Source organism: Vespula vulgaris, chromosome 1 (assembly GCF_905475345.1).
Source record: "Vespula vulgaris chromosome 1, iyVesVulg1.1, whole genome shotgun sequence".
NCBI classification, from domain to species: Eukaryota; Metazoa; Arthropoda; class Insecta; order Hymenoptera; family Vespidae; genus Vespula; species Vespula vulgaris.
In genome coordinates, this window is record NC_066586.1 from 13584732 (window position 1) to 13603816 (window position 19085).

General features: G+C 34.6%; 3 protein-coding genes across 13 annotated transcripts in view; 2 read left to right on the forward strand and 1 right to left on the reverse strand.

The window, feature by feature from the left end:
* Positions 1 to 1149: 1149 nt before the first annotated feature.
* Positions 1150 to 6441, forward strand: LOC127064142 (solute carrier family 28 member 3-like). 7 transcript variants are annotated; one of them, XM_050994772.1, is made up of 13 exons: positions 1150 to 1558; positions 2111 to 2327; positions 2494 to 2556; positions 3062 to 3236; positions 3381 to 3552; positions 3845 to 4010; positions 4095 to 4289; positions 4373 to 4534; positions 4600 to 4693; positions 4793 to 4952; positions 5068 to 5236; positions 5332 to 5671; positions 5848 to 6441. In XM_050994772.1, the coding sequence occupies exons 2-13, from the start codon at positions 2295 to 2297 to the stop codon at positions 5928 to 5930; spliced, it is 1812 nt and encodes a 603-aa protein (XP_050850729.1). In that variant the 5' UTR covers positions 1150 to 1558; positions 2111 to 2294; the 3' UTR covers positions 5931 to 6441. The 7 variants fall into 7 exon arrangements, with proteins under 7 accessions (XP_050850729.1, XP_050850737.1, XP_050850720.1 ...); XM_050994780.1 differs by lacking the exon at positions 1150 to 1558 and adding an exon at positions 1565 to 1673; XM_050994763.1 differs by lacking the exon at positions 1150 to 1558 and adding an exon at positions 1576 to 1997.
* Positions 6040 to 7804, reverse strand: LOC127064331 (ceramide-1-phosphate transfer protein). Its single transcript, XM_050995278.1, has 4 exons — positions 7505 to 7804; positions 7204 to 7412; positions 6933 to 7108; positions 6040 to 6845 (listed from the first exon to the last, which is right to left on the reverse strand). Exons 1-4 carry the CDS (start codon positions 7630 to 7632, stop codon positions 6723 to 6725), a joined length of 636 nt encoding a protein of 211 aa, XP_050851235.1. The 5' UTR covers positions 7633 to 7804; the 3' UTR covers positions 6040 to 6722.
* Positions 7805 to 10853: 3049 nt separating this feature from the next.
* The window catches only part of LOC127064094 (uncharacterized), a 30357-nt gene continuing 22125 nt past the window's right edge, over positions 10854 to 19085 (forward strand). For 2 of the 5 annotated variants that reach the window (XM_050994692.1, XM_050994675.1), the window contains exon 1: positions 17377 to 18218. The gene's annotated coding sequence lies outside the window, so the exon portion shown is untranslated. Of the gene's footprint in view, positions 11545 to 17376; positions 18219 to 18242; positions 18591 to 19085 lie in introns of those variants that run through there. The other 3 variants (XM_050994659.1, XM_050994684.1, XM_050994700.1) reach the window with 2 other exon arrangements.

The following is a 19085-nucleotide window of genomic DNA, read 5'->3' on the forward strand; positions in this document are numbered from 1 at the left end:
TCCTATCTTATGTTGTATGATCTTTCCTATTTTGTACTGTTTTATTATATCTTCTTCTGTCTTGTTTTGTCTCATTCTTATCTTTTCCTGTTCTGTCCTGTCCTTTCTGTCAGTTTTTTTTTTCTACTATATTTTTCATTTCTGTGTCATTATATATTTTTCATTGTTTTTTTTTTTTTTTTATTTCGTTATCGTTTTAAAATATTCTAAAATATTGTTAAACTACGACTAATTTTTAGTTTCCACATAAATTTTAACTCGAATAGTAAAATATAATTTCTTATTTCGTATGAAAAATATAATCGTCAAACATAGTTAATGATTAAGTTTTCTTAATAATGCGAATAAATTTCATCAATGAAATCCTTGATTTTTCTAAGAAAAATCAACTGCCATTTCTTGTTATTATTTCATTCAATTTTATCAACATATCCAAATACTCTGTATTTGAAGATCGTCTTGTCTCTATACAATGTAAATATACATTTTTAGAATATAGTTATACGATTAATACATTCGAACTGCACTAATTTTTTATCATGACATTGTCGAAAAATACTGATAAGATTTTTCTGATAATGATATTTATATGTCTTATCACCGAAATTTTCTCTTAAATTTGCATATATATATATATATATATATATATATATATATATATATATGTATATATACATACATATATGTACATATGTATATATCTATGTAAAAATCGCATTAAAATAAAATATTGACATTTTCGTCGTAATGCATTGTGCAAAATTTTCTTATCTTTGTCATTAACACACTTTAAAACTTTTTACAAACATTATTATACAATAATAAATAAAAAGACTATAACATTTTATATATTTTCACAGTCATTTACGACTGTGAAAATTTTTTATTATTTGCATTATTAATTTTATTATTTTTATTATTATTTTTATTTTGCAAAAATGAAAAAGAAAGAAAAATAACTTGACCCGAGTATAGTATATTATTGTTTGTGCGATTAATTGTAGATATAATGCATATAAAAATGATAAAAAATAATATCTGGTTTATCGATTCAACTTCTCATTTTATATTTCACCGGCTCTGTAGATTACGTTTTTATCGTGTGCTTCAAATGGCTCTCTACATTCGTAGTACTTTACCGACGACAATTTATTACGTTACTACCATTGTCACGTGAGCATCAATGTTAACGCGAGACCACGGTGACGATAAAGTTTACGCATCAACAGTGACTAGTTTTGTAATAAAATAACAATGAAAGGAAGTCTATTCTAAACATTATTTTTCAATGTTTCGTTCTCCGAACAATTTCAATTAAACCATAGTAATAAATAATCGTATTTATTGTTGTATCAGTGTGTTCATGAAACAAATTTAATCATCTAAAAGTGATCTCATCAAGTACGAAAATATATTTATTGTTTATAATTATAATTTCGAAAGAATGTTATTCGAACGAAGAATCACGAAAAATGAAAATGAAATGTGAAATCAATGAATCAAACGTAATAGGTTGTAAAAACATAAGAAGTATGTCGTACTAGCACGTCGGTACTAGGTACGTATGATCCCCACTTCTTATGAATGCCTAAGCCTCGCAACGTAGATAGAACTATACGAGGTATCATCGGCTTCAATCTTCAGTAGTCGTTTAACGACTTATCTCTTTAGAGGTAGATATACGCAGATTATTAGTGTATTGAAAAATTGTGATAGTGCGTTACAATCTAAATATTATACAGTGATATTAACATTTTCGATGATAAAGTCTGGCCTTTCACAAAAATTTTTTTCCTCAAAGTGTTGCCTTCGGCGACGACTGGTCGTTGTGTAACGTTACGAAATATTTACGCTTTTCTTTCGGCGTAAAAAAGAACAAGATATATGCCTCATATAATTATGCACATTTTTATCTAATTTTGAAAAGAAAAAAAAAAGAAAGGGAAAAAGTGTAAGCTTCGTAAAGAAGAAAAAGGAAGTAGTCGATTTAAGTCTCAGTGAGTGCATTATGCAAAAGTGCAAAAGAGTAATCGTAATAAAATAACTAAGAGAGATCTTTATTGTTTATTCTTATTTATAATTTTTTATGATTATTTATTACGTTTTCTAGCTATCAAATCTTTATCTGACGATTAGACGATTCTTAAAGTATTACGAATATAAAATTGCGGATATAATCTACATTGTTGATCTATCAAGAGAAACTACAATAGAAATTATTACTTAGTGCGAGACAAAATATCTAAAAGAATATTCTTTTCTCCAATTTCATTTTTCTACCTTACGATTTAAATATGCCTGGAATCGTGAATATAGGATTTGAAGAGGTAAATTTTCATTTCTCTTTATGAGTCATATTATCAAAACGTCCTTCGAGAGTTGTATCGTTAAAAAACTTTCTCTCTCGATACAATCATTCGTTTTATCGAGAATTCTTTTCTTAAACGATAAACTTTTATATAATAATCTTCACTCATTTCAAACATTTTATAGAACAACGAGTTAGAGAATTTAAAAAGTGACATAAAGAATACGGAATCGTACGAGAAAGAAGAGGTAAACACGATATTATATGCTTTTGTTTTTTTAGCATCGCTCAAGTATGCATTATCGATTACAATCTATTGTTGAACTACGATACACGTTTATAATACATGTTTCATTCTTACGCTTGAAAATAATCATTTGCATAATACCAGTAGTTATAAAATGTCAATGAACAAGTCAATATATCGTAAAATGATTTAAGAGTGAAACTGAAGATACAACTTCTATATACGTATTTCTAAAATCTATTGAAAATATTTTTGACTTTTTTCTTGTTCACGGTAAAATATATAAAATCAACTGAACAAATAAAACAAAAATTCAATTTACCTATGTAAATATACATATTTGTTATATTTAATAATATATCTAAGAATTGTTTAATGATATATCGTAATGTCATGATCATAAAGTATTTGCAAGATAAGTCTTTTGTTGAATCTCTACAATAAGGTGTCTTTAATTAATTAAAATAACAAACAAAATTCTCTCGTAATTTATCTTTCCTACGCAGGAAAACAATGTACCCAAAAAAAAATTCGACTTACTTACGACGACACGTAATGCCTTGGAAGCGTGCATTTCGAGGCATCGAAGAGTTATCAAATTTCTAGGCTTGATACTGTTAAATAGTCTCGTAGTGATCTACTTTGCCTTTGCCAGCTACTATTGGGTCAAAAACAAAGAATGTATGACATTAAATATATTTTCGATCATTAACGTTGCTTCTTATACAAATGATTTTCATTCCTAAAAAATTCACAATTGAGATAAGTAACTCCTTTAATTTCGTTGTTGTTTTTTTCTTTCTTTCTTTTTTTTCTTTCTTTTAGCAAACAATTGCGGTTTCTGTTGGTGTAACGGTTATGGTATGCTATTGTTACTCTTGGGTTTCACCTATAGCGGATTATTTTATTACTGTGTAGTTAAGCGATATTTTGCAAAATCTATTTGTCGTCTTTTTCAACCGGTTGGAAGATATATCGAAAGCTTAAAAAAAACAAGGTAATGTAATAAAAAATCTTTAACATCATATTTTTTTTATAACACGTTCGTTATCACGGTAGATTAGAAAAGAACATTCACCTCAAATCGCACTTTATTTTTTTTTTGTTTATTGCATATGTATTTTAGAATACCGTCGAACTTTCAAAACAAAACTGGAACCACTGATATATATACGTATATACACACACACAAACACATACACACACACACACATATATATGACATTGGTAACGAACCTGTTAAAATAAAAAAAAAAAATATTCGACTGAAATAATTCGATCGATCACAGATATGGATTTCGGATGTTTGTAACAGTGATATATTTGTTAATACTCACGGCCATCGTTGCCTTTCTCATCATCGATACCTTACATTCGACGAGAAGACTGATCAGTGGCCTTGGTGTCGTAATCCTATTGCTCCTAGGATGGATATTCTCAAAACATCCGGCTCACGTAAATAAATCACTTCGAATCGAAATCCTCCAACTTTTTTCGACAGAAATTTATTTATATAAATGTCCATTTTCATTGACGTAGATCAATTGGAGACCAGTTTTGTGTGGTATGATAATGCAATTTTTATTCGGTTTGTTTACCATTCGTTGGTCCGTCGGTCGAGACATTTTTGATTGCATTTCAAACAAAATAACAATCTTTTTGGATTACGCGAAAGAAGGCGATGAATTTATCTTCTCAGAGGAACTTGTTCAAAAAGGAATCTTTGCTTTTTCGGTTCGATTTTATTGTATATTTTTATACCATATACGACGATGTTTTTTAAATGTTATATTATGAAGATTTGATTTTTCTTCAAGGTTATTCCAGTTATCTTTTTCTTTAGCTGTTTCATTCAAATATTATATTATATTGGAGTTATGCAGTGGGTGGTTATGAAATTTGGATGGGCTTTGCAATGTATCATGGGAACCACCATATGTGAATCGTTGAATTGTGTATCGAACACATTCATTGGAATGGTAATATCTTTTACTGAGATATAAAAAATATCACGTTGATATTATTTAATTTTTTTTATCTCTAGACCGAATCTCTTTTATTGATAAAACCATATGTCAATAAACTGACATCCTCCGAAATTCATGCCGTTATGTGTTCTGGCTTTGCCTCGGTTTCAGGTATATCAAATGTGAAATGAAAGAAAGAAAAAAAAATAAAATAAAAATCACCTTCCATTTTAAAAAATACATATAATGGGTTTCTTTGATTTCTCGTAGGTAGTGTTTTTGCTGCATATGTCAAATTTGGTGCCGATCCGGCACATTTGCTGATAGCATCGGTAATGTCAGCCCCAGCTGCTCTTTGTTATTCTAAATTATTTTATCCCGAGACAGAGGAAAGTCAAACCGATTCGGAAAACATCCAATTGGAGAAATCGTAAGATTTAAATTCATGTATATATATATATATATATATGATTTCAATGATTTTACATGATCGTTCATGAATGATCGATCGTCGATCATTCATATAAAAAAGAAATAATTTTCAGAAATGATTCTGGAATATTGGATGCTGCGAGTAATGGAGCACTGGCAGCAATTCCTGTAATACTTGGTATAATAGCTAATATTATAGCTTTTATATCATTTGTTGCCTTCATCAATGGTATATTCTTTTGGTTCGGTCAACTCTTAGGATTTAACGATTGGAAGTTTCAGGTAATGAGAAAATATTCTTTTTGTTTTTTGTTCCCTTTTTTTTTTAAGTATTATATATCGTTCAAAAGCAATATTAAACGTATTTTGCTTTTTAGTATTTCTTATCAAAAATTTTTATGCCATTAAGTTGGATCATGGGTGTACCATGGAAAGAATGCGAGGATGTTGGATATTTAATAGGAATAAAGACTGTCGTTAATGAATTCATCGCTTATAAAGAACTTGGAGTGTATAAAAAACAAAAGAGACTATCTAGAAGATCTGAAGCCATCGCCACATATGCCCTTTGTGGATTTTCTAATCCTGCATGCATCGGTATCATGATCGGTGCTTTAAGCAATTTAGCACCGAATAAGAAAAAAGAGATCACTGCTGTTACCATGAGAGCATTTATCGCCGGCAGTGCCGTTTGTTTTCTCACAGCTTCTGTTGCCGGTAAAAAGATTGTTTCATGAAAATATTGATTTTTTTTTTTTTCTTATATTCATTTATTTTTCTCATAGATACACCGACGAACAATATTAATTTCTTTAATATCATATATTTAATCATTGTATTTATTCTCCAATAATTCTTTTTTCTCTTTCTTATATTAATTTATTTTTTTTTAGGTATGCTGATAGACGATGATATTTCTTCTAATAAATTTAATGCGACTTCCAATTATACTCTTGACTATTCACAAAAAATTTGATTACGCGACCTTAAACATAGGTCTAGTTACTCTGTTATTTATTCCCTCGATTTAAACAAGGATATTGTAAATAACTTCTGGAAGTATTTATAAATGAAAGACAACGTAATATGATTCATTTACCATCTACATTTTTCCATCAAGATTATTGTTATATAAACGTTCATTAATTTTATAAATAAAATATATAACGTAGTTACTTAAAGAAGAATTAATTCAAGTGTTCCCTGTTATCAAAATGCGTGAAAGGAATGTTCTATTCTTTCTGTGTATGATATGCTATAGTTGAGAAAGACGTTCGCGTTCTAACATTCATTTGTACGTTTTCAATAAATATAATTATAAATTGTTATATAACTAAATATTACAAAACGAGCGTGCTTGTATATAGTGACATACAATGTTCTTTGACATACAAGGTGATTCAATGACTTAAATAAGTATTAATGTTAACTTATTTGTTCAATAATTTTAGATAAATAGATGGATGTTAATTGATTATCAAAATCAATTTTAGTTGGAAGGCCATCTTTGGGAATTTGTTATGTAGATACCCATATTATAAAATAAAATTTGAAAATTAAATAAAAACTATCCTCGTATCACCAATAGTTATCTTAATAATTATTTGTGACAAAGCTATTGAAACACCTTGTATAGCAGCACAATTATTATCGATTACATTTCACAATTACATTCATAAACTTTTATACATGTTTATACTTTGCAAATTCAATTAAAATTGGTGAAAGCTGATATATAGACTTTCATGTAATCACAATACTTTCCTTTTTATGGCAAGTTGTGTAGTTGATACAAATCAAATAAATTATAAGTACGATTGAGTACTTCGACAGTAACTTCAAGCATTTTTGGTAGAATATCTACATTTCGTTGAACATCCGCACCACAAACCTATGCATTTTTGATTGAGATATTAAAATTTATTACTAAATATAAAAATATAAGAATAAAATAACTTATGTAATGCATTCTTCATACCTTTTGAAATAATAATTCTCTAGTAGGCATAGTATACATTGCTACTATTGCAGCTTTACGTACTACCCATGGATGATGTTTCGCCAAGGTTTTATTATAGGCATCTTGGCAGCACATAGATGTTTTATCAGTGTCGCTTATCTCGTTTAGTTGCCATAAGAATTCTCTTATAAAATCTAAAAGCATAAGACAAATGAATAGATGACGAATAGAAGCATAACACATATTACTCACGATAAGTATTATTCTTCTAATCATTATAATATAATACCTAAACCCCTGTGCAGACGTAGCAAAGTACGTGCTCCATTAATATAATTTCCTCTAAATAGAAGTTTATTTTTTGTTTCATACTCGATCATGGTCTTAATGGTTTTATAATTTTGATCATCTTTATTTAAAAATTCACTAAGAACATCGATCTTTTGCTTCAAATCAGAAGAGACAAAACTGAATACACTGCCCATAAGTTGGAAAAACCTACAGATATAAATTTACATATGTTTAAGAGGTTATGCTTGTTAAAAAGAGCAAATAAAATAATATAAACATAAATACATAGTATTTCTTACTTGTATAATTCATTATAGGCATCCAAATATGCTTTAATATCAACATCATCATCCTGTACAAGAGCCTTGTCAAAATGATCATGTACGACCCGTAAATCGAAATAACACACTTCCGATCCTTCCGCCATTGTTATATTAACGCATTAAACGTTGACTGTAGAATTCGTGGAACGTTTCGTCACGTTATCTCCGTCAATGTAATATAACAGAAACAAATTTTTGATTATATTATTTGCTTAATATCTACTTATATATCCTCAAAAGTGTTTATGCGTGACATGTTCCCAGAGTGCACTTGAGATGGCGCGAAATTGGAATGAAGATAAAATTTAAATCGTCGCTTAATCTTAATAGTCCTCTGGATAATAGATAAAAATATGCTAGATAACACTGATAACAAAGTACATAATACAAGATAAAGACATATCAAACTTTTTCTTTTTTATCAACTATAAAAGTAAATGTATATTTGAATTTAGGTATATCATGAATGTTAATGAAAATTATGCATATTATGAATTATTAGTTAATATCGATCAGTTCTAACGAAAAAAGGAAATTCACGTGGAAAACAACGCGTTTTTTCAACATTATTAAAATCTCTTCTAATTACTTGTTATATATTTTTAACGATATTCCATTTATTACATTTTTCGTTGTTCTTAATTCATATTGATTTATATATATATATATATATATATATATATATATATATATAAAATTTGTATATGCGTACGTGTGTATGTGTGATGTAAGTATCGAAAAAAAGAAAGAATTTTACATCAAGCACTTTTACTTTATATTTTTATAATAAATGTCAGTCTATTGAATTTATACAGCTAAAGTTTCTTTATATGACCCTTTGCACGCACATGCACAAACACACGTATATATACATATATAAATTATATATATATATATATATATATATATATATATATATATATATATATATCTACGCGTTGTCATAAAAATCCATATTATCTTAGTGTGACGCCGTAAAATTCAAAGAAAGAATGGTGAAATCTCGAGGCTGACACATCGGTGCGCATAGGTAAGCGGTGTCCCTGGGGGCGTTAAATAATTCACCGCAGCTGGGACCGAGGGTTGGATGAGAGTCGGAGGTTGTGGGAGGAGGTTGTGCGAAGGAGGTGGAGGTTGAAGGACCGATCAAATATTCACATGTCCCTCAACGCGAATAGAGCTAAGCCAAGGCAAGTCAAGCCAAGCGAAGCCAAGCCAACTTGCACCAAGAATCAAGAAATATAACCTACAAAAGAGAGAGAGAGAGAGAGAGAGAGAGAGAGAGAGAGAGAGAGAGAGAGAGAGAGAGAGAGAGAGAGAGAAATAAAAAAAACGCTCGGTAAAGAAGAAATCTGCATTCGAGTATCGCCTACAACTAACCTACTTTGACCTTATTTCCCTGACGAAAATTTCGTCGCGAAATAACATAAGTTAGCGTAGGAGAGTAACCAGAATGGCATACACGTCGGACACGTCTTTTTTATGTAGGCAGGCACATTTTCGGCAAAGTGATCTCACGGGGACAGAGTTCAACGACCAATCATACGTAGACCGTAACCGTGGCACATAAAAATGTGTCGCCTGGGTGCCGTAATGCCACTCATCTGGAGTTATCGATAAGAATAGAGTTCGATTCGTATTTCTAGTACTCTCCTATTACATACATAGATACATACATACATACATACATACATAGATACATGCACAAATGATGCAAGATCTTGTAAGACTCGTTGACTCTTATCTACTTTATCATCCTTCGTATCTTCTCCCTCTTTTTCTTTTTGTAAAAATGAAAAAACAAAAAGAAATGAAGAGAGAGAGAGAGAGAGAGAGAGAGAGAGAGAGAGAGAGAGTATAAAAAGAAAAAGACAAAAAACAAGGTCGAACGTGGTCGAGCCGAAGATAATGAGTGGTATTATCTCACGTTACATTGTAATTCCACCGTTGGTACCCTTTTTCTTCCCCTTCTTCTTCAGTCTTAATTCTCACTTCCCTCAAAGGAGGGAAGTCGATATTCGAATAAAAGGAAAAGTAAAAGACGATTCCAACAACTTGGGGGAGAAAAAAAGGATCGACGAAGAATTGGTCAACGAGGCGTGCTTGTCTTCTAATCATCATTCTAATTATCTTGGAAACCTAATCCATGAGACACGTCAAGGTGAAGACTTGGCTTCCTGCTGTTCGATTCCCTCTGAAACTTCTTGCTTCTCTTCGCCGTCCTCGAACATGCTACGCAAGTTTCTTCCCCTTTCCTATTTTCGCTCCGTCTCTATCTCTATCTCTATCTCTATCTCTATCTCTGTTTCTGTTTCTGTCTCTGTCTTATCATTCCTACTAACTTTATCTCTGTCTCTAGCTTCTATTATTGCAACGATTTTCTTCTCTCTCTATGTATCTATCTATCTATCTATCTATCTATCTATCTATCTATCTATCTATCTATCTATCTGTTTGTCTGTCTGTCTGTTTGTCTGTCTATCTGTCTATCTGTACCTTTGTCTCTCTCTTTTTCTCTCTTTCTCTCTCTCTCTCTCTCTCTCTCTCTCTCTCTCTCTCTCTCTCTCTCATTCACTCACACATTGTTAAGTTCTCTTAGAGTAACATAGTCCTGTCTCTCCAGTCTCTTCCTCTTTTCTTCCGAACGAAGTCTAACTGCGGGATTACCGACGACCGCTCATCTAAGTTTAACAATTAACGACCAACTTAGGAAAAATAAATTAATTGCAGGCTTCCTACACGAGCGTCACGAACATTCTCCTCTTGTTATTCTTCGGCTTTAAAGACGAACTATTTTCAATGATTTTATTTTCTTTTCTTTTTTTTGACATCCTCGAACAATATCAATAATTTATTTTTTAATTAGGAAAATCTTTTCATACTTATTTATCAGTAATGCTTTTGTTTTTATTTATCAGTGAAATCTATTTTAAATATATTTTCCTTCGATTCGTTTCGGTTAATCTTGTTAAATCCTAGAAATTAGCCGTTCATTCGTCAAAGCGATTAATTTTACGAAACGAAGGGTAGAGAAAATTGGTAAATTTATATAAATTGTTTTTTAAAATTCAACCTATGACGTATGTATATATATATATATATATATATATATATATATATATATTCGACCATTCGTTGTAAAATGTATTATTACACATTTAACTTTTACGTTATGACATGTAAAATGCATTAAACTACAATATACCTGGAATAATTTTGATTATTATTACAATTTTTGCACAGTTAACGATTTAGCAAATGAAAGTATTATTTCATGATATATGTATAGGAGTTGTGTATACATATGTACATACATACATACATACATACATACATACATATATATATATATATATGATATATATATACACCTAGATGTATATATGTATATACATATTTACAATTACAGATTTACATTGTACTTGTAAAAAATATTGAAAAAGTTTGAATAAAAAAAAATTTTTTGAACGAAGAAAGGAAAAAAGAAAAAAGATAAAAGGAATAGAAAAGAAAAGGAAGATGCAGAAAATAGCAAGGAGGTCGCGGTATCCCGACATTTTCATCCCTCTTTACTTTCATCCCTCCTTTTCTTTTGTCCTGCTTGTCAGAAGTTGACAGGTTCGACGAGGAGGGTATTTGTCATACGTCGATAGGCGTCAGAATTGACACACTCGGCAAGTGTGCGAAACGGAAGTGGCGTTGGGGCGTCGCTCTTAGTCGTTTCTTGTCGTTTTCGTCGTCTTCGTAGTTGTCGTCGTTGTCGAGCAACGAACAACGCCACGGAGGGTCTGAGGAGGAGATGCTAGCGGATAAATATTTGAGGAATTTGTCGTCGCGGAAGAACGCGCCCGTTCGGAGACCTATCGTTTGTTTGGCTGCACGCTATAGTAAAAAGGATTTCAGTCAATTGAATGTTAGTAGTGGTGGTAGTAAGTAAGAAAGGGGAGGATGGGTGAACTAAATCGAAGGAAACAAAATCATAAATAGGACCGACGAAGCGAATATTTTCGCTAAAGGTACTTGCTACTTTTTAAATATTTCTCTTTATTTTCTGTCTCTCTCTCTCTTTTTTTGAAGAGATAATAATCAAGATGACAATTGTCTTGATAATCATCTGGCAATACTTAAATATTAATAAACATTTAATATTAATATTAATCTTTTACAAACGAGAACTTCTTCAATTGTATATTTCCGTAACTGGGATGTATATTTTTTACAAAGAGAGATTATTTACTAGTCAAGTACACGTATATAAGGTTTGTTATTTATTACGAGATCCGATATTATTATTACCGCTGTTGTTATCATTATCAGTTGTGTATAACATCGTCGTAAACACTACTTGTACGATCGCGTTCGTTCGCGTAAGTAAAGATTTAAATGAAGCGATAATTATTCAAAATTAAATATTGCATTAATTTCAATAAAATTTGTATGATAATATAAATGTGTTAACAAATACTAATAAATTAGTTAAGAAATATGTGGTTACATTAAAAATTATTTGTCATTATAGACGAGGGGATTGAAACGCAGGCTTACGCATAATGATAGAAGAAATTGAATTTTCGTCGTCCATCGGGGAAAAAAGTGGAGATTCCCTGATAAATTAGGATCACTTATCGGTAGAAAAATTTTTTTCCCGAACTTTTGTCGTCGAACGTACGCGACATATACACACATACACATAGATACGTATATATATATGTGTGTGTGTGTGTGTGTGGACAGAGGAAGAGAGAGATCAAACTCGTGCTCGCTTCTCTATGTATGTATGTATGTATGTAGCCTGTAACGGATAGAGATGGCGCCTGCGAAAAGCCTGGGTACCCGGGGTAAAACGAGCCTGGGAAGTTCATTAATGGATTAAGAGTGCTCGATCGATACGATTAGCGCTGCGTGACCAGCCATTTCGGATATATACGCTACACGTATCCAAACTTAACTGAGAACCTATGATTTTAGTTGAACGAGTAGGCGCCCTATATACGATACTCTAAATAGAATAATAAGATCGTATAGATCTCGTTCGTTTCCCGAAAAGTTCGGATTCGTTTTGAATAGCGACTAAAATTTACAAAAAAAAAAAAAAAAAAAAAAAGAAAAGAAAAAAGAAAAAAAGGAAAAAAAAAAGAAAAAGCTATCAGTCCTCCTCATTCTCGATATCGATCTCGTTCGGATTGATATGAGTATCGTGTACCATGCATTTCGTCCCCTTCGTTCTCGTATGGGGGTTGAATTTTAAAACTACCCCCTGGAGAGAAGTAGCACCGACTCGGCGTGTCTCGTCCTTCGAAATCAGACTACATGCGGTCCTGTTGTTGCGTAAGAAAGTACAAGCCCCTTGGGATACTGTCTTCGATATATCCGTTTCTTCGGTGGCTCGCTTTAAGCTTATAGAAAAATTTTCCTAGAGTTCTCTATCATTTTCTTTTCTTTTTTCTTTTTTTTTACTCTCGTACGAAATTTGTTTCGTACAATATATCATGGATACGTTGTTATGATGACATAGCACGACGTATTATAAGGAACATACGTAAGAAGAGAAACAAACGATAGGACAATGTAAAAAAGACAAATTCTCTCAAGAAAAATTCCTTAAGGGGGTTTAGCCTGGACACACAGTTTTCATGAGTTTAGCGTCGATATCTCGGAGGTCGTCGACGTCTACCTCCAAGGTAGAAAGCTCGAAGCTCGTTGCTTGGTGACCTCGTAGATTAAAGAGGAGTACCAAGTAGGAGTAGGTAGGTAGTACGTCGATCCCAAGCGACCCTTTACGCCCTGCCACCTTTCCACTGTTGGAACTATGCGATCTCGAGTCGGTAAAACGAGGAGGACGAAGAAGTTAAGGGCTGAGGAAGGCCTTGTGCCAAGGGGGAAGGGATCGAAGGACTGAAGGAACGCGAAGGAAAGGTGGTAAGACTCACGGCAGGCTGGTGGTTGTTCGGAGGTTTCAAGGTGGAGCTCTGCCTCCTGTCGTGGCTCTAATAAGCTACTCCCTCAACCTCTTCTTCCGAGCTGCTCGTTCCACCTTACGACCCTTACATCCCTTTACGGGCGTAGAGGGCAAGCTTGCAATTTGATAAACTGTCACGATCGTACGCTTCTATCTAGAAACTAGATCCAGTGAGAGAGACAGACAGAAAGAGAGAGAGAGAGAGAGAGAGAGAGAGAGAAAGGAAAGGAAGAAAGAAAAAGGATAGCGAACCTCTTGTCCATCGAAATTATCTTCTCGTTTTTATCGAGAAATTTCATTACTCGCAACAAAATTTTCTTTTTCCTTAACTTATGGCAAAATTATAATAAACAATAGGTTATACTTCCGAATCTCGAAAGCTTCTTCATTTCCATGCAAATCCGACGGCAGTCAGTGTGATTCCTGTGGACGAGACTTTGAATTTGAGGAGAGAGAAATAGAGAAAGAAAGAGGAGGAAAAAATGATAGCATTAGTAGTTAGTTCCGCGTCGATGATCGTGTTTGATGAAGCCACCAAAGTGTTCTAGTGGGTGTACGGAACGATACAGAACGATCTTATTCTTTGTTAGAATTTGGTTAAAAAAAGTTGGCCGATGGATTCTCATCCTTTTCTCTCTTCCTTCCTTCCCTCTTTTTCTTTCTTTTTCTTTCTTCGTTCTTATTATTTTCTTTTTCCTTTTTCCTTTCTTTCTTTCCTCCTCTCTTCTTTTTTTCTTGGTGCAACGCAAATGGACCGATCGATTTTAGTACGTTTGAAAAAGACGAGAAGTAAAGGCGAACAGCACAGCTGGTTCTGACGAAGGACACGGAGACCGAGAGATCCAGAGGTAGCTCCTTTGGGAAATGATACCACTTTGCAAGGGACGAATGGAAATGACCCTAGAATCGCTTCTGCTGCGTTCTCTCTTGGGTCGTTCTTGGTCAAACCCGATGACGACTACGAGGGATTGGAACTATTCTGATTAAGAATTATCGTTACTGTTTCATTGATTCTTTCTTCTTTTACTCGTTTATTGAATTTTATGAATACGAAGATAGGTTCCGTTCGAGTCCAAAGACTTGTTCGACGTAACCAGGGTAATCGGAGGTTGCTCGGAAACGGTGAGAAAGTTAGGAGAGGTTGTGAGTGAGAGAGAGAGAGAGAGAGAGAGAGAGAGAGAGAGAGGGAGAGGGAGAGAAAGGAAAAGAGAGAAAGAGAAAGAGAGAGAAAGAGAGGGAATTCGTAGTAAGAGAGACATTACACGCTATTCCTTTGGATGACGAGTCGTCTCTTGCTTCTGACAAACCCTCCTCTTCTTCCTCTTACTACTCCTCCTCTTCCTTTTCTTCTTCCTCCTCTTCGTGTACGTCCAAGAAGACATTACTCTCTACGAGACGTTTCCATCATGGACGATTTGTTCATGTTCATCTATCTTTCGTCTACTTTTAATAGTACAAAGGAACTTCCTTTTGCAATTGCTCTTAATAACTTCTCGATCTCCAACTATCTAACATCTCTCTCTTTCTCTCTTTCTCTCTCTGCCTTTTTTTTCTTAGAAATAGATATATAGAGTTTGAATAAAAAAAGAAAAGGGAAAAGTATAAATATAGTAAGAAGCAAAGTTTTGTCCACCTAAAAGATAATATCGGCTGTGTTAGTTCGTTCTGAAGATTTTCGGTAAAGAGATATTTTAATTATGCTAAGTGGTGGCTCCTCCATAGAAGAGGAGACATTTTGGACGACTTCGCCGGTCATAATATTTAATCGCTACCCGTTCTATCTCCCTCGAGCAATGACGATCCTAAGAAAAGTTTAGTCCTTCACTTAGGCTGAAAATATATCGTCCAATTTGTACGACATGTGTTACCCTTCATTCGATCGATTCAACTTAAACGAACAATATTTTTTTGCTTTACGAATATAAATATTTTCTTTTTCACGCAGTCGTTATTCGAATGCGATTAAAAGAACACGTTTTTTAAATGTTCCATCGAATTCGATGAAATCTTACAAAGTGACAATAGATTTTCAGTGTTGAGAAAGGCAGGAACCCTTCCGATCTTAAAGATTACGAAACAAACAAGAGCGCGAAGCCGGCAAACCGGGGTGACGACGTCGAACGGGGGTGGCACTACCCCTTTAAAAGCTCGCCCTATGAAGAGCGCCAATGGTATTCGCGAGACGAGTGCTCCTCGCTAAAGGGAACGATTTTCTGTAAAGGGCCGAAAGAGAACACATAGAGGAAAACGCATGACGTCTGTGTTCTCCTCTCGAATGATTTCTCTTGACTTTGAAGATCGAAAAAGATAAATAAAAAGAAAAAAGAAAGAGAGAGATTTAAAAAAAAACGAAGAAAGAAAATGAAAAAAAAGAAACATGTAAAATAAAAAGGAATAAAAAATATAACGCGTTAGTTTCGAATCGTTGTTGAACGCGATAACGCACTTCGAAAATGAAATCAGCCCTGATTCAACGATCCTTTATTATCTACGAGAAAGCGAATTCTCGAATCGCTATATAATCTCACCCTCTTTCTTTCTTTCTTTCTTTTTTTCTTTCCTTCTTTCATTCTTTCCGTAACTCACCGTGACCTCGTCCCACCGAGTTTTCCGCAGAACGTAGAGGGTTGGGAAAGAACGCTGTAGGGTGGCGTTTCATTTTTTGACACCCGGTGTATTTGATTCCACCCTTGTAATAAACCCCAGGGGTTGCCACCCATGGATACCTCCTGCTTCTCTCTTTCTACCCCCCGTACATGTCATATCGACACCTCTCACCCTCGATGGGGTGAGTGACTGCTAGGTAATTTGCTTTCTTATTTTCTTCGCGAGGAGTCTTTCCTTCTTTATTCTTCTCTTTTTTCTCTCTCTCTCTCTCTCTTTCTCCCTTTTTTTCACTTTCGTACTCTCCGTGGTCTCCTTTCGACAATTTTCTTTTCGATATAGACAGTTGATCTCGTTGGGAATCGTGCGAGAATTAAATCAGAAGATGAACGAGTTTTCGTAACCCCATGTATCGTCTACCATCTATTCTTCTATTCTAGTGTCTTGAACAATAAAGAAAAAAAAAAGAAAAAAAAAAAGAATCATCTAACTATAGAACGTCTATTCGCGACTGTAGGAAGGCTCCTTACACGCTTAATTCGCTTGCTCGAAGTACAAGCAATACAAGAACCCACGTTATCGGGTCTACGTCGATCCGACCTAACGAGATTGTCGAGCGAAACCAAAGGAATAGCGTTAAGGAGAGCTCGGTCTGGAGGAGGTGATTCAAATCAGATTAGCCAGTGAGACGAGTAATCGGAGTTGGGCTTCTCATCGAGTTCTTATACGGACGATAGTAGCGTTTTCATGATCAGATTTATTACGACACGAGAACGACGCCGATACTACCTTATATTTCGTATTACTATTCTTCTTGAAAGTAATATAAAATAATCGAAAGATGAAAATATCATGAGAAACGAATGATTATCCTGGAAGCTTAATAAAACATTTTTGACATCAAAATGCATACCGATTAATATAATAATATCCTACTATTTAAAATATATAAACTTCTTTACAAAGAAAAGAAAATAATATTATATAGAAAATTATGAGGAAATGTTTTTGATACTAACAAGATGTCGAATCAACCGATATAAAGAAATAAAAATAGCGAGAGGCCGAAAATTCCAGGAGATCCGTCGACGTCCGCAAAACACAGCGGTGGTGGTAGTGGCGAAGGATGGAGGCAATAGCAGTGCTAGTGGTGGTGGTGGTGCTGCTGGTGGTAGTGGTGGTGATAGCAGTGGTGGTGGTGCAACCCTTTGGAAGCATCGTCGTGCCAGCCACGCCGTTCTTTCGTCTCCGCGAGAACAAGATCGAGGGTGTGAGACAGAGACAGAAATAAACGAGAGATAGAGAAAAAGAGACAGAGAGTGAAAGACAGAGACAGAGACAGAGACAGAGGGAGGGAGGGAGAGAGAGAGAGAGATAAAGAGAAAGAAAGAGAGTAGAAGGGTATGGGTTGCCTTCGTGGGGGACAAAACTCACCCTAAGAAGCCTTTAAGAACGCCAAGGCGGTGGTACCGCTGGTGGGGTATAAAAGTAGCCGCATGCGCGTTTCCGTGAAAAAGTGCGGCCCGCCTCCGGCACCGCCTCCACCGCCTCCACCGTCTACGACGACCCTCCACCCCCTTTTCGCGAGAGTCTCGAGACCCCCAAGACCCCCCAAGACGTCTCGGCTAGCCCGAGCTGCGGCCTTTTTCGAGAATTACCTACGGCCAACGTGTCCTAACTCTCTGCGATTAGCCTCTCCTCTTCTAACGTTGCCATCAACTACTTCTAGGAAGTGTCGAGGAGCAAAATATTCGTGCGATCGTCAGAGTTCCAGTGTCTACTTAAAGAAAGAGAGAGGGAGAGAGACAGAGAGAGAGAGAGAGAGAGAGAGAGAGAGAGAGAGAGAGAGAGAGAGAGAGAGGGAGAGAGAAAGAGAGAGAGAGAGAGAGAGAGAGAGAGAGAAAGAGAGAGAGAGAGAGAGAGAGAGAGATCGTGTTCTCAAAGAAAACATGAAATCTCATATATGAAATCGTGAATTATAATAGAAACAAGTGATATTTAAACGGTGTTAGTGTCTTCATTTAAGTATAGTTCGATATGTGAGATATATGAACAAAATTATTTCTACGTCGACGGACAGTGACGTGAGTGTCGATCAGTGTTGATCCAGGATCAGATCTTATTACGGTAAAACGACATTACCGACCGAACGCGGATTATCGGCCGAGATCGGTTCACATTTTAGCGCGCTTTTTGATTATACGTTTATACGAGAATTTTTCTCGAGTTTGTTTTGTCTCTCTTGTTTTTCTCTGATCTCTCTGTCTCTCTCTCTCTCTCTTTCTCTCTCTCTCTCTCTCTCTCTCTCTCTTTATCTTTCTCGCTTTTTCTCTTTGTGTATGTGTGCGTGTGTGTGTGGGTGTGTATATATAAATCTCTCTCTCTCTCTCTCTCTCCCTTTTTTCTGTCTCTCGTAACGAAAAATGCACGAGCTCCAATTATTTCTTGTCGCTCTACGGGGTGACAACAAATCCTGCTGATCTAATTGGTCGCTAGTAGGTAATTGTTCGGCCCCGATAATTGGTCCAATTAATTTGAACGGAAAAGTGCGTCGATAATCGTCCTGCATTCATCGCCGCGCTGGTTACGTGGACCGTGTCGGATGCGGGTTATAGAGTATCGTTACCGTCGAAAGGGCATCCGACAGCGAGAGAAAAATAGTCGAAATTGCGTTTCGAAGGAAGAACGGGTAATACCAAATAGTGGCGAAAACCAATCGTTTTTAATAATGATGGCCGTCGAATTATTTCACCTCTTCTGTTTATTTCATTTAACGCCGACGAATTACTGTACGGAACGATTCAAAAAAATCTTCTACCTCATATATTTCGCTACTAACGAAATCGAATTCTATGAAAAATGGAGAGGAAAAAAGAAAGAAAAAAGCTAATCATTTTATTTCAATTCGAACTAATATCGTACATTCTCGATTTGTGTTAAAGTTGGTAGAAATACGAAAAAGAAAAGTATCTTTAGCTTAGCTTGCCGTTAATA

Excerpts from the sequence above, each read along its gene's own strand:
- LOC127064142 (XM_050994772.1), top strand. The coding sequence starts at position 2,295 with ATGCCTGGAATCGTGAATATAGGATTTGAAGAG. Across the intron at positions 4,953-5,067 it reads AACATCCAATTGGAGAAATC|AAATGATTCTGGAATATTGG; the intron begins GTAAGATTTAAA and ends AATAATTTTCAG. Across the intron at positions 5,237-5,331 it reads TTAACGATTGGAAGTTTCAG|TATTTCTTATCAAAAATTTT; the intron begins GTAATGAGAAAA and ends TTTGCTTTTTAG.
- LOC127064331 (XM_050995278.1), bottom strand. The coding sequence starts at position 7,632 with ATGGCGGAAGGATCGGAAGTGTGTTATTTCGATTTACGGGTCGTACAT. Across the intron at positions 7,413-7,504 it reads GCCTATAATGAATTATACAA|GTTTTTCCAACTTATGGGCA; the intron begins GTAAGAAATACT and ends TTATATCTGTAG. Across the intron at positions 7,109-7,203 it reads ACGTCTGCACAGGGGTTTAG|ATTTTATAAGAGAATTCTTA; the intron begins GTATTATATTAT and ends TTATGCTTTTAG.